We start from the raw sequence: 13864 nt of genomic DNA, 5'->3' as shown, positions 1-13864 counted from the left end.
TTTTCTCCTTTTGGTCTGGTAGGTCAGATAACAAAAAGTGGAAGCAGAATCCAAGTTTGCATGCATATGTGATGGCATACTGAGAAGGTTCTGTAGTTCAAGGACTTCTTAAAAGTCCTTTTACAGTCATTAACTCATTTATTGCCACCTCAATGCTGTATTTGTTTGCATTTCTCACTAGTGATCAATATTTTATTGCCTGCTCTTTCATGATGAAGGCCATGGAGGATCAAGTAGTCCAAGAAGAACCAGGATTCCAAGATGATGAGGTAAATTTATGGTTCACTGAAAAATATGTGCAGCAAATGTTTAAAGTTATTTTGATAGTGTTATGAAATCCAGGGAGAGACAGAAATTCCCCAAAGACTATTAGGGAGTTCAATGCATTTAAATTTTTGTTCCAGTCTAATACCAAGAAAATCTCATTCTCCTAGTCCCTGTGCAGCCTTGCTCTTCAAGTGCTCATCATTAATCTTTCAAAAGCTGTGCTCAGTTTTTAATGGGATTATCATTATTTCTTTATTTTTTACTCTTCTATATTAAATGCAAGGGGACTATCAATTAATTTAATGCTTCCAAGGAATGGTCATCAACCAGAAAAGGCTGAGGAACTGTGGTGGAAAGAAGATGATTGTAACACACATTTTATTAGAACAGCAGAGGACTCCTTGCCTGTGTGACAATACGGTTTATGAAGAAGGTGATAGGAAATGTGGCTTTGCCTATTTGTGTAGTCCAACAAGTGATTAATTATTATTGAAATACATTTAAATGTTTGCAAATTTGAAGCAGACACATAGTGAGATAGATGTAATTACAAGAAAAAGCAAAATGTATTTTTTTCTGCTATTTTTTTAGGAATCCTTTTTTCAGGATATTGACCTGCTACAGAAGCATGGAATTGTAAGTATTAGCAATGACTTAACCACACAAAAGTGTCCACATAAAGCTATTGTAAGGTTATTTCTCCAAAAGCATATACACATCGATACAAGTAACTGAAATTCCTCCTTGCAATAAGTTCTAAATCAATTATGTGAAGACAAATTTTGCCTTTGGTGATAAGACAGGTTTTCAGAAAATCTCACTTCCATCAGATTCCTAAATAAAGTGGCAAGATATTCAAAGTATTTAGCACCCAGCACTCTTGAAAAACCAACTAGTTGCTAATTTATTTGAAAACTGTGTGATAGATTACTTCCTGTTCCTGCCAATCTTTGTAATTACGCCTGCATTTTGGGTCCCTGTGAAATTACACTGTGACAATTGTTGCTATACTATTTTCAGCATGCTGGTGAAGGGGGTAGAGTGGGAGGAAAGAAAATATTAGAAGCAAGAGAAATAAGTGGTTAGTTTTCTTCATTAATTACGAATTCTTGTAATTGTTATGATATTCATCATTAATTGTCACATAAACATCACCTATTTATTTGAATTGCTATCATTATATGTTTATCCAGGGGACTGGCTCATGGACCAGAACTCTATTACGTTCAGCGTTATAGAAGCAGAATAAAGAGTTGTGTTTGCCCAAAGTATGGAAACATTTAACTCTAGGATAAATGGCTACAGACGGGTTCAGATTGCGAGGACACAGACACAACGAGGCAGCGTTTGTCAGCACCACAGTTACTGGGCTCAGTGTGTCAATAGCATAATTGTTGTCAACCTTTTTTATTGGCAACTCACAGTTTTAAAGAGAGTTCTGAAGAAGGATCATGAGGTTGGGAGTTGTAACTATGGGGCAACATAGGAAAAATACACAGATTCTTGTGTTAAAAATTTAGCAAGTTGGCCAAAGAGGCTGACCTCATGAGCTGGAAGGGAGCTGTCCTAGCCTGTCAATATTAAATGAGACATGGTATGCAGAGAGTGATACTAAGGTATGAAACATTGTGAAGAGTAATGACTGAAGCTGTTCTTCTGGCTTAATAAGGGTTTCCTGCTCTGTTTTTTTCCCCTTCCTTCCAAATGGTTATTTCCACACCCTAGGGGAAGTTTTTGTTCTCAGCTGTGCCAGTTAAAATCTTTGTTTGAACATATGATGGCCCATATCTGTTAAATTCATTTGCTTAAAGAAATAGGCTTTTTGGGTTTTGCTTTTTTTTTTCCCAAGGAGTAGAGAGACAAATATTTACTAGGTCTGACAGTGTGGCCACAAAGAGAGTCAGATTAGCACAAGTGAAACTGTGGTTTGATATGCAAAAGTGTTTGGTAGGAATTAAGGTGCTGTGAGCCTGCAGCCTTTGGTGAGTGTTCCTGCCCCTAGAGCATGTCTAGGGCACGTCTGCTTCTGTAGCCACCCTGTGAACTGGATTTGAGAATCAGCCCAAAAATTACCACAACAAAAAACGTGGTTTAGTTTTGTGTTTGTAAATTCTCAGTCTGCTCCCCTTTCCGCCTCAGGGGCACACAACTGGAACAGAGCTGCAACATAAGGCAGAGGACAAAGAGATGGAGAAGGGAGCAGATGTGTCAGTACATTAAGCCAGGAGTGCTGCAGAACACTGTGTAGTATTGAACTATAGCCTAAAGAGGAGTATATCCTACGATCCTTGGTACTCCTTAGTACATAAGCTGTAGGTAGAAGGTGTACCTGTGAAGGAGAGAGCTACTGTAACTAGGTTTACCACACCGGGACTTGTAGGGCAGAACAGCTGTAAGTTTGACCAGAAACACAAGGCCACTGAAGAAATGCATGGGTAATGCATTTAAAGTTTTGGTCTAGAAAAATGATCTTTGCAGCAGTATGTTGTTTTAACAGAAAATCACAGTAAAACAACTCAATCCTTTTTATATTGCTGGTTATGATTTTTTTTGAGTGAAAGAGTAATTTTTAATTGTAACTGATTTTACCTCATCCATCTCTATTAATGTAATAATCCAAAATCATATAACAGGATGAGAAATAAGCTTCCCAATGAACATGACTAATTTCTAATTTAGCCCTGCTCCATTCTTGTGTCCTATGCACCCACACACTGTAGATACATAGATAATACATCCAGTTCATAGCTTGGGGTTTTTTTAAAGGAAAAAACCTGGCTGGAAAAGGTAAATGGAAGAATTATCCCACACCTTGCACATGTTTTTTCTTGTGAGTAATCTGTTGCTTCCCTTTTAAGTTTCCAGTGATGTCAGAGTCATAAAATGAGGTGAGAGGAGGCAAAATGTGTCAGTAGGGCACTGACTGAAGTCATGCTGCACCCAATTTATGAAAAATGCCAGTAAGTTCATTCCAGCCTGAAGCGTCAGTCAGATCTGCCAGGTTATGTGTGTTGTTAACTGGACATACTGTGAACATGCAGAAACAGCACAGCAGTTACAAGTCAGCTCCCAATTACCCACTAACAGATTATCTGGTTTACAGATTATCTGTGCTAAGGAACCAAGGACAGAGTGAGAGTTACAGGGTTTACCAGGTTGGGGTCCATGCTGCCTGCAATAAATCCATACTGTTTCCTTATGACCACCTTGGATCTAGAAAACTGGCACTCAGCAGTGACACATAAATACAAGTGTATTGTGGTGAACCCAATAAGGGTAAGGTGGACCCAAGACACCTTTCTCTCAAAAGCACCAAGATGGTTCTTCACCGTGGTCCCTCACAGCAATGTTACTCAACATTTCCCGTTGTTGGTGCCGTAACAAAGAGTTTCCTGTAAATCTGCTTCTTTCTTGCTGAAAATCCACATGCATATGAAAGTATAATAAAATATGTTTCAGATATTTACTCTGCCTTCTAGTCATGAGTTCTCATAGGTGGGAACTTTCTTCACAGAACGTAGCAGATATTAAAAAACTGAAGTCAGTTGGGATCTGCACGATCAAAGGAATTCAGATGACCACAAGACGGGCACTGTGCAATGTAAAAGGGCTTTCAGAGGCCAAAGTAGACAAGATTAAAGAAGCTGCAAACAAGCTTATTGTAAGTCAATCACGTTCCTGGTAGCTTAAATTTATGCTGGCCTCTCCAAAATGTTGTGCAACTTTTGTCTTAACGGATATTTTTTTTACCACATCACCAAGATAATTCTGAAAATTATTCTGCTCGTTACTCTAAAGGGATCTTTACACTCTACAGCAACCAGACAGATGCTGTGGTGCTTTTCATATCCAACCTGTGCAAATGAGGCTAGGGTGGAGAGAAGATATTTGTGTAGGATATTGCACTTTACCTTCAGGCTAAAGCTAAAATAAACCTCTGATGTTCTCTTTGGTCTTCCTTAGGAACCAGGCTTCCAGACTGCCTTTGAGTACAGTGAAAAACGGAAGATGGTATTTCATATTACTACTGGCAGCCAGGAATTTGAGTAAGCTTCTCTTTACTTAAATCTTTCCTCAGTCCAAATCGTTCCAGTAATCACATTTATTGTCTTTAACGAGACACAAAAATATAAAAGGAAGAAATATTCAGCTAGGACATGTAGGTTACCTTGCATTTGGAGCTAGTGCTGGCTCAAAGATGCTTGCATCAGTAAGCAACAAAACCAACTCCTTTTCTGAGGGGAAACTGGATTTTGTACAGTCATTGTAAATAAAGAGAGTTTGCATCCAGGAATCCCGAACATACCATCATTTTTTCACCTAGCCAAAATAACCTGCAGGTTTCAGGTGAAAATTGTAAGTCTTCAAGACCTCCCTTGAGATATTTTTATGGAATGTTATCTTTTCAAAGGTATTTTTTCTCTTCTTTCTTTCCAGTAATAATTTCTATAGCTCTTTTGCACACAGAAAGGAAGGTGGAGACAGAGCTAATTCTTTATGAATCAGTGACCATTTAGTGCCCTGCACTTAAGGCATCAAGTGAGGGGCTTTAGGGCAGAAATAACTTTTCTTAAAGTAACAAGAATTTCTCTTTTTTTACTTTCCTCTTGTGATTTTGTGGGTTTAACTATATCGTAATCCTCTTCCTTTCTCCAGTAAATTGCTGGGTGGTGGGATTGAAAGCATGGCAATCACTGAGGCCTTTGGAGGTGAGAAAACCGTATCAGATGAGTACTACTGAACAAAGAATGCAATTTTGTTTAGATTTTAAATCAAGCTGGATTATTTCTATCAAATTTACCACATTGTAGTCATAAAGATGAGCAAGAGTAAGAAGAATGAATCAACATCTCTTAGTGTTTTCCCATTTTTCCTCTTCATTTGCTTGCAGACTAAGTTTGAGCTGAGTAATCATTAGACTTGAGGCCTGCTGATTCAGTACAACATAGCATTATTAATAAAGTTACTAACAAGTGATATAGGAAAAACTTCCCTGATTTCCATGTGTTCCTTTCCAGTAACAAAACTACCACCAAAGGTATTTTATTTACTCACACTCAGGATACATTGCATTTCATGTAAGATTTTGAAGTAACAATTAATCTACTGTTATAGTAAGTTTGATCAGTTAATGGTTAACACTTAACATCAAAAATAAGAGTTCATAAAACACAGTACTCTTCTCTTTAGAAAAGATAAACTGGTGACTGACATGGTTTGATATAATGAAATTAATAAACTCATAAGCTTCTCATTGATCATTTTATGGAAAATGAAACTGGGCCAGGTCAGTGGAATCAACCATTTCTTTCCCTTCCTCCCTCAGTTAACACTTTTCCACAACACCATGTGGTTTTAACTTCTACACAGAAAAGAATAAATGACCTTAGCAGTCAAGCATGATCAAATTAAAGCATTTCAGCTTTTGCCTTTCATGTAACACATTTCTACTGCAGAGAATATGATTTATAAATCGGGGTTAAATGATTTTTAAAGGTGAATTTTGTAAGTAAGAGAGTTTCTAACTGCAGTAACTTTTGAATCTAGCAAACTCAGAAAAAGAAACCCTGACTTTTTTTTTCCTTTTTCTTTATTTAACAGAGTTCCGGACAGGCAAAACCCAGCTATCTCACACCCTTTGTGGTAGGTGTACTACCTTAAAACAGACACCCGTTTCTTCTCAGTGAATCTGTTTTTTACAGCTATATCTGAAATAAAAAGACACAAAGAGACAAGTCATAATCTTTTCTCTCTAGAAATACAGTGAGAGAGACCTTGGAGACTCTTGCCTCTATTAATTGTGCTTGAGTCGAGAACTCACATAAATTATTACCTTTTTAATACTTTTCACATCAACCTAAGTTTTACCATAAGGAGAGAGAAGATAATAGACCGTCTTAGAGAAACCAGTGAAACACACTGTATGGAAAAGCAGAGCACAAATCTGGGTTACAGGTGGACAGGGGCACTGCTCAGAAAAGGGCAAAAGCAAGATTCTTTTTCAGCAACTTCTTTAATTTCCTGGTTTTGAGAGGTTTTGCTGAATATGACATTCTGAAAGGGCACTGAAAGGCTGACAGTAACTGGATAAACAAAGGCTTTGGCAGTCACCGTATTCGGGCAGTGCCAAATACAGCAGGACTCTGATTTCCCAGCGATATCTCTCAACGTGTAAATGGAAGTAAATAATAACTAACATAACTATTAATGCTGCTGGAATAGGGTCACCAGACACTGGGTAGGCAAACGTTCCCTTAAACGAACCCTCTGTTATTCCTAAAAGGAATTCTGGCACATTCTGGAAAAATAAGGCCTCTTTCATTTAGTACACCCTCAAGGTCATCAGAATCGTACCCTTCTGCATGAATGATTACGACTGAATGAGTTGAGAATTTTAGCTTATTCATTCCAAAAAGACTAAACCCAAAATCAATAACTATTTGCATATCAGGGAATGTTCCTATCCAAAGAATTTTTGATCATGTGAGTTACAGCTGGAAAAAAATCCCTACTAAATCAATACCAATAATTTCGGCAGAGGATTAAGAAGATACTTTGTACATAAGAACTTATTAATAATATCCTCACCTATTTTAAATACAAAATTTACAGATTTAGTGATCATACTGAGTGAAACACAGTTTCAACACCATTAATTAAATCTCATCTGATCTCAAATCAAGAAAAGTAGCTTGAGTTTCTTCTCAAGCTGGCAACAAGACTTGAGATACTCCTGATTTCCCCGTTGATTAAAACTGTGGTTCTTTGTGATATGGATAAGCAGTTGTATTTTATTAAAAAGTAATAATAGAGGAAGCAAGAAAATATTTTTCCTACTTTTTCATCTTGATCTTCTATGATTCATTGTAGTGACAGCTCAGCTTCCAGGACCCAACTCCTACACAGGTGGAAAGATTATCTTCATTGATACTGAAAACACTTTGTATCTTTTGAACTGTTGAAAGCTACAGGTACGATAACTGGAAAGACAGTTCTACACAGGAAAGACTTCCTACACAAGCAGGTTCCAGTCACCTTCATACACGTAAAACACTGTGACTGACACAGAAAGCCTGCAGAGCACAGTGTGCAGTGTGCAGTGACTTTTTTCTCTGTCATTTGATGTAATACAACCTGGAAAAAATAGTTAAGATACAGATTTTAACTGGGGTTCTTTTATATTCAGTATGCCTTCTTGGTAATGATACAGGTGATAGAAGCTTTTCTATTTACTTCAAGAGAAATACATCTAAGTACTAAGTGCTATTTTTAACAATTCATATCTGTGGTAGACTGTGTATAAATAGGTTTTGCTCACAGTTAAATTCCTAGATCACAGATATCCATATGTCTACCTCTCCACCCCCCCAAAGCCTAAAGACAAAGCAATTATCATTGTGAACCCTAAACTACCTTTAGGATATGTGGGACAGTGTGAAGAGAAAAAGTCACTCTTCTCTAGGATCAAAATAAATATTCTTCTTTGTTTTTCCATAGTTCTATTTTGGAATGGAGTTTGATTATTTTCAGACCAGGGTTTGTACAAAGAGAAATCCTTAACTTTGGCTTATGTCAGCCGACCAGACCGTCTTCGTGACATTGCTGATCGCTTTAATGTTGACCACGACGCAGTGCTTGACAACGTGCTGTATGCACGTGCATATACCAGTAAGACCATTCTTGCAGCTGGCATGATATCGATGGTTTTTTTCTCTAAGGCTCCCATTTTAATAGTTCTCGGTTTATTACTGCGCTCCGAGGATCATCATGAACATTTTGTTGCTAACAGAAGTAACAAGCTTGCTTCCATTTTCTGTTTCTGGTGGTGCACACTGAGCAGTCTTGCTCAGTGAAAGTTTTCCAGCTCGGCTGCGCTACATAAACAATAAAGTTTCGCAGTTTGCTGCAACATTAAGGAAACTCTACCATGTACATGACAAGTGTCAGCAAAGCATCTTATTAAGAGAAGCACCAATTAATGTAACCATGGTTGCCTGAAGGTAATTTAAATCTGTAAATGCTGTTGAGAAATTCTCTATGATCTTGTGAACGAAACTGAATAAGGACAGCTCCAACACACTCTGTCGCAAGACACTGCATTAAAACTTCAAGGAAGTTTTAAATGGGAATTTTACTTTGAGAGTAAAATATGAAAATGGGTAATATGATTACTACAATTCCTGTGTGTCATTTAATTCAACATTAAGTTGAAATGCTCGTATTGCTTTTCAGTCGTTAACACGAGAAAATGTTGTCTTCATGCCTAGTTTTGTTGTGAAGATTTTCACAAAGAAGTTTCGTTAGCTGGGCAAGTGGAAACTGGAACCTGCAGATGCAGGCACTGCTGGTTTATTGTAGAGGTAGCTTGTTGTTTGGCATTGCATTTAAAACTGCTGGCAGTGAAAATATAAACAGCGCAGGCATTCGAAAAGGAATTTTAAAATTGAGGCTTTTGTTGCTTCAGAGCTCTTTCTGGTCCCAGTCTCATTTGGCAACTGTACTTCCCACCAGGTGAACATCAGATGGAATTGCTGGACTATGTAGCAGCCAAGTTCCACGAGGAAGCGGGTATCTTCAAGCTGTTGGTACAAGACTGATTTTTGTTGTATGCTTACTGCTTTCAGAGCATGTTTTCCTCTTTTCTTTCACTATCTTTACTTATCCAGCATAATTACAATGCAGATCATTGACTCCATAATGGCACTTTTCCGTGTGGATTTCAGTGGTCGTGGAGAGTTGGCTGAACGACAACAGAAACTCGCTCAGATGCTGTCAAGGCTCCAAAAAATATCAGAAGGTAAGGGAAACAGTGAAAAATTTGGAAAACGTGGACTGAAGCTTCTGAAATGGCAGTTGTTGGTAGCACTACCACCTAGTAGTCCAAGTGTATTATGAATCAGGCACTGCTCCAGGAATCTTTCCTCACTTTACACCTCTGTCAGTTACCAAAAAGATCAAACTTATATTATTTCAGGATGACAGATGAAGGAATCTTTGGAACTATACAACTTTTAGAGTTGTCCTAGAAATACTGTTAAAAGAATTCCTAAGTGAGAGAATAGGTTGTAGAACTGGACAAATATATAATAAGATAAATTGTCTTCCCTGAATTTTCACAGTCTAAAGACAAGAGAAGCATGAAGAACAGAAAAACAAAAATGATGTAGGCAAAGAGAGAAAAAAAGCCCTGCCCATTGCCATGTTCTCAGTACTCTGCAATGCCCTGAGGGATGATGACAGGATGAATAGGGTTCCTCCTCTTTGGAATGCCTCAGAAATGTTGATGAGGAATGAGTAAATGTTTTTTCATGCAGTAAATAAATAAAAAATAAAATTAAAAAACAGCACAAAGGGAGACAGAGGGGCCAGAGGGCAGGGAGCCAACAGAGAAGATGGGAACTGAGAAAGACTTGTTCAGTTGTATTCTGAAAAGTGCTCAGTTTTGGCATAAGTATCACAGCTGAAGTCACACAGGAAAAAATTCAGGCTGATTAACTCCAGCCATCAGACTTAAAGAATATTTGCTTCTCTTTCATTTGAAATTTGAAGTGCTTCGGCAGCAACCTTGCTTTTACCATGGACGGGAGAATATTTTGGAATTCTAATTGGATGTAGTCCACCTTCTTTGCATTGTTTTCTATTGCAGAATACAATGTGGCTGTGTTTGTGACCAACCAGATGACTGCTGATCCAGGAGCAACTATGACGTAAGAGACTTTTTTCCACTATTTAAAATATATATATATATTCTCTTTTGTATTACATATTTAACTGAGATGGGAACTCAGATTGTATGAAGCAAAAGGCATAAAAATTAAGGTTCAGGTTGGTCACTGGTCCCTCTGGTGCGATGAATCATTCAGGGATGACACCTATAGGTTTCTTTCAGTTTTTGTAATGAGTTTTTTTATGTTTATCTGCTGCCTGGCATGATGGCTTCTTTCACTGTGACTTGAATGATAAGAACAAGCCTTTAAAAGTGGAAAAAGCACCCCACTTTCTTTTGGAGCAACCTATGTGAAGTTTCAGTTGTGTATTTCACAGAATCACAGAATGGTAGGGGGTGGAAGGGGCCTCTGGAGATCATCCAGTCCAACCGCCCTGCCAGAGCAGGAACACCTAGACGAGGTCACACAGGAAGGCGTCCAGGCGGGTTTTGAATGTCTCCAGAGAAGGAGACTCCACAACCTCTCTGGGCAGCCTCTTCCAGTGCTCTGTCACCCTCAAAGAAGTTTTTCCTCATGTTGAGCTTGAACTTCCTGAGTTCCAGTTTGTATCCGTCGCCCCTTGTCCTGTCACAGGGCACCACTGAAAAGGGTCTCGCCCCATCCTCTTGACACCCCCTCTTTAGATATTTATAAGCTATTGTATTTCTTGAGCATCTTGACTTTAATGAGAGGAAAATTATGCCAGCATTGGACATTTGAACATCCTATCTTTAGGCAAGTGTGTTAAAGTTATTTTTAAAATATGTATATTTACCTATTTATTATTCATTACTGAGTTCAATATGCCTCATCTGACAGTTAATCACTGTAGTAACCTCTGGAATTTGCACAGTGAATCATCACCATTTTCTTGCTAATTTAGCTTTCAGGCAGACCCAAAAAAGCCCATTGGGGGCCACATCCTTGCTCATGCTTCGACTACCAGGATTAGTTTGAGGAAAGGGAGAGGGGAGCTGCGGATTGCAAAGATATATGACAGGTAAATCACCGTTGCTTCACAGGAAGGAACCTGCCTTATGAGCAACTGTAAGGTGGCAAAGTTCACGGTACTGAAACTTAATAGCCTGACAACCAATTCGTGGTTTCAAACTAACGTCGTTTCTGGATGGTAAGTTGAGAGAAAAGCTGAAAGGACAGAGTAATAAAGAGACTTGAAGTTTATATATTGCATACATTAAATTACATAGACTTTCATCATAAATCCTACCAGATGCTCATCTCTTAGAGAAGACTATCAGATGGTTTGGTGAGACTGGTGGTCCCTTGGCAGGAAAGTTCCAGAGCTGTTAAATTGCTTGGTTTTGCTGACACAATTGGTATCAGTTTACCTGATAAACTGCAGCAGACACAAGCCATTAAAGATTGCAATGGAGAAACTGCATGGAGAGACCAGAGTTTCTGGTCAGGAACAAAGAAATTGAAATTAGAGTTTGCACAGACAGAATCTTTCCGTTTCCTGCACCTTCTCCATTCCCCTCCCTTGTGTTTGCCACCTTCCAAGAGGCCCATTTCACATTTTCTCATCTTGATAATATTGATCAAACTCCACAGTTTGCACACAGGTACGAAGGCATGGAAGCTTTCCAGGTTGCTTACACTTCCAGCATTTTGGGGGCTGTTTCACAACCACATTTAACATGGGGAAGCCCACAAGTTCCTTGTTTCTTTTTCTTTTTCCTCAGCCCCGAGATGCCTGAAAACGAAGCCACGTTTGCAATAACTGCTGGAGGGATCGGGGATGCCAAAGAATAGGCAGAAAACCGATGTAAATGTACAGCTGAAAACCGCCCGGGCAGCTGGGATGAAGATCTGTGCAAGGTCACCGAGCGCCTGCCTGCATTTTTATCTTTTGGGAACCATTTGAGATATTTTGAGAGAATATTTTGGGATGAACTCTGTCTAGTTCAGTTTTATTGATCTTAATTGAATTCGGTTCATTTAGGGTCTTCACTTTTCAGCTGAACTTTCAGCAGGCAAAAGATTTCAGAAATAAGCATGTGAATTGTTCAAAGAATCCTTTTCCTATATTTTGTGAAAATCAAAGCTCTCCTTTCACATGAGATTAATATACTCGTTTTTTAGTTTCTTTCACAGAGAATATCTATGTGCTAGAATTTAATATAGAACAGAACTGGAATAAACTCCGTTAGAAAACTGACATCAATAAATGGAAAAGGCAGCGGCAGGAGGAACAGCCCAAGCACTAGATGGGCTCTCAGGTACTCTAGAGGAACAAGTTACTTTAAAAGTATGTTTTGAAGCATTTTTACCCTGACTGGGTAATCTTTGTATTTTCATGTAGTGTTTTCTACTTTTTGGAGAGAAAGTTTTAAAACTGTTCTTATTAAAGTTAAAAATAAAGATTATGAATTAGGACAGCACTCTGCTTACGTCTGGGTGTTTTGAATCATACCCTGGTCTCAATAATCTCACTGATCTTTCATGAGAGAAATAAATGGGATGCAACCCAACAATTTACAACCTTTCATCCAGTTCTCTACAGAAACAAACTTACATAATTGCCTTGTCAGTCTCCTAATATAAGGAAGAATATTAAAGATTATTATTAAATATTATTACTAAAAAGCAGAAGAAAACAAAAACAGTGGCTGTATAGGGGAGAGAGGCTGGCCCTGGTACTTACACCGAGGGAAAGGGACGTATGGCACAGGGGGCAAATGAAGCAGCTGGGAATAAAGACAGAAATAGGCCATCAGGGGACAAAATACCAGTTCAGTCTGCATTACCTCCAATGCTCATGGAATTGCTTGTTTTAAAATAAACTCAACAATTTATACAGTAGATGTTTTAAGGGAAGGCCTTGCTTTGTCTTCTTGTATAAAAATGCTAAGTAGAACGGGTCTAACTTTAGTGTCTGGTTAGAGAACTTGTCCTCACTGATATTTTTTTCATTTAGATTGACTAATTCATGTAGGATAACAGGGAGTAAAAAGGCAGCGATGACCAGAAATTCACCCAAGAAAAGCCTGACACTGTAACCAGGGTTCATCTTGTGACAGAGCTGAAGTCTGCCTTCCCTGAGTGGCTTCTTAACATCTCTTTGACGTTTTTCCTGAGGGAAAGCAGTGTTTTTCACAGTGAAGAGACACAAAGGCAGCGAGAGAGCCAGGAACAGATCAGCCATTGTTATTTCATGTAGTGTCTGATGCCTCGGATGTGCCAGTCCTTCCCACACCAGGCACTTGTACCTAATGGCCAAGTACCAAGTGCCTGGGAGAGCTTACAGTGTTACCCAACTCCCTCCCACCCCTTTAAAAAGACCCACGTTTCTTCCAATATTTTATTTTAAGCACCAAGATCACTTTTTGCTTCTCACATATGCCATCCATCCATCCATCAAGCACCTAAAAGTAAAATGGTAAACAACCTGTGTCTTGTTCCAGGCTGCCACTTGTTTCAAGGGTCCGAAAGGGGACTCCCTTTCTCCTCTGTCAACGTAACTAGTTTCTGATAATCTGACAGCCCAGAAAGCAGTGACAGCAGAACTGCAATTTCGGCCAAGGCTTCGTTTGGCTGGTGTACCCAAATCACCCACCAGATGAGGCCAGGATGGTTATTTGTTGGTAGGTGCTAGAAGCATATGCAGAGCCCTAAAGAACGTATGGCCTATGCCACAAAATTGCCTCATGGCTTATTCTATGCTTTAGCTAGGAGTCTGCTCGCTCACAGGCCATGAACACAGCATCTGCGCCGTGTCCTTCAAACACGGCATTTCTTTGACCACTCGCAGTAATCCCGCAGTGGCCAAAGGGGTGAGGCCATTTACTTTCTGGAGAGGTTGCCACGAAACTTCCGCAGCAGCGGAGAGGGGGCCGTGTGACCGGGGTTTGCCGGCACAACCCATGCTG

General features: G+C 39.1%; 1 protein-coding gene across 1 annotated transcript; it reads left to right on the top strand.

Moving 5' to 3' along the window:
• The first annotated feature begins 209 nt into the window (after window positions 1-209).
• Window positions 210-11747, top strand: DMC1 (DNA meiotic recombinase 1). Its single transcript, XM_010194540.1, has 13 exons — window positions 210-269; window positions 859-903; window positions 3782-3928; window positions 4231-4313; window positions 4924-4976; window positions 5869-5910; window positions 7138-7210; window positions 7844-7935; window positions 8779-8852; window positions 8950-9064; window positions 9914-9974; window positions 10858-10974; window positions 11678-11747. Exons 1-13 carry the CDS (start codon window positions 210-212, stop codon window positions 11745-11747), a joined length of 1032 nt encoding a protein of 343 aa, XP_010192842.1.
• Window positions 11748-13864: the final 2117 nt, after the last annotated feature.

This window comes from Mesitornis unicolor, unplaced genomic scaffold (assembly GCF_000695765.1).
Source record: "Mesitornis unicolor isolate BGI_N332 unplaced genomic scaffold, ASM69576v1 scaffold40481, whole genome shotgun sequence".
Classification (NCBI taxonomy): Eukaryota; Metazoa; Chordata; class Aves; order Mesitornithiformes; family Mesitornithidae; genus Mesitornis; species Mesitornis unicolor.
This window is presented reverse-complemented; position numbering and strand designations above follow the sequence as displayed.

Coding starts and splice junctions, on each gene's coding strand:
- DMC1 (XM_010194540.1), top strand. CDS start 210: ATGATGAAGGCCATGGAGGATCAAGTAGTCCAAGAAGAACCAGGATTC. Junction 9,975..10,857: donor GATCCAGGAGCAACTATGAC/GTAAGAGACTTT, acceptor TTGCTAATTTAG/CTTTCAGGCAGACCCAAAAA. Junction 10,975..11,677: donor ATTGCAAAGATATATGACAG/GTAAATCACCGT, acceptor CTTTTTCCTCAG/CCCCGAGATGCCTGAAAACG.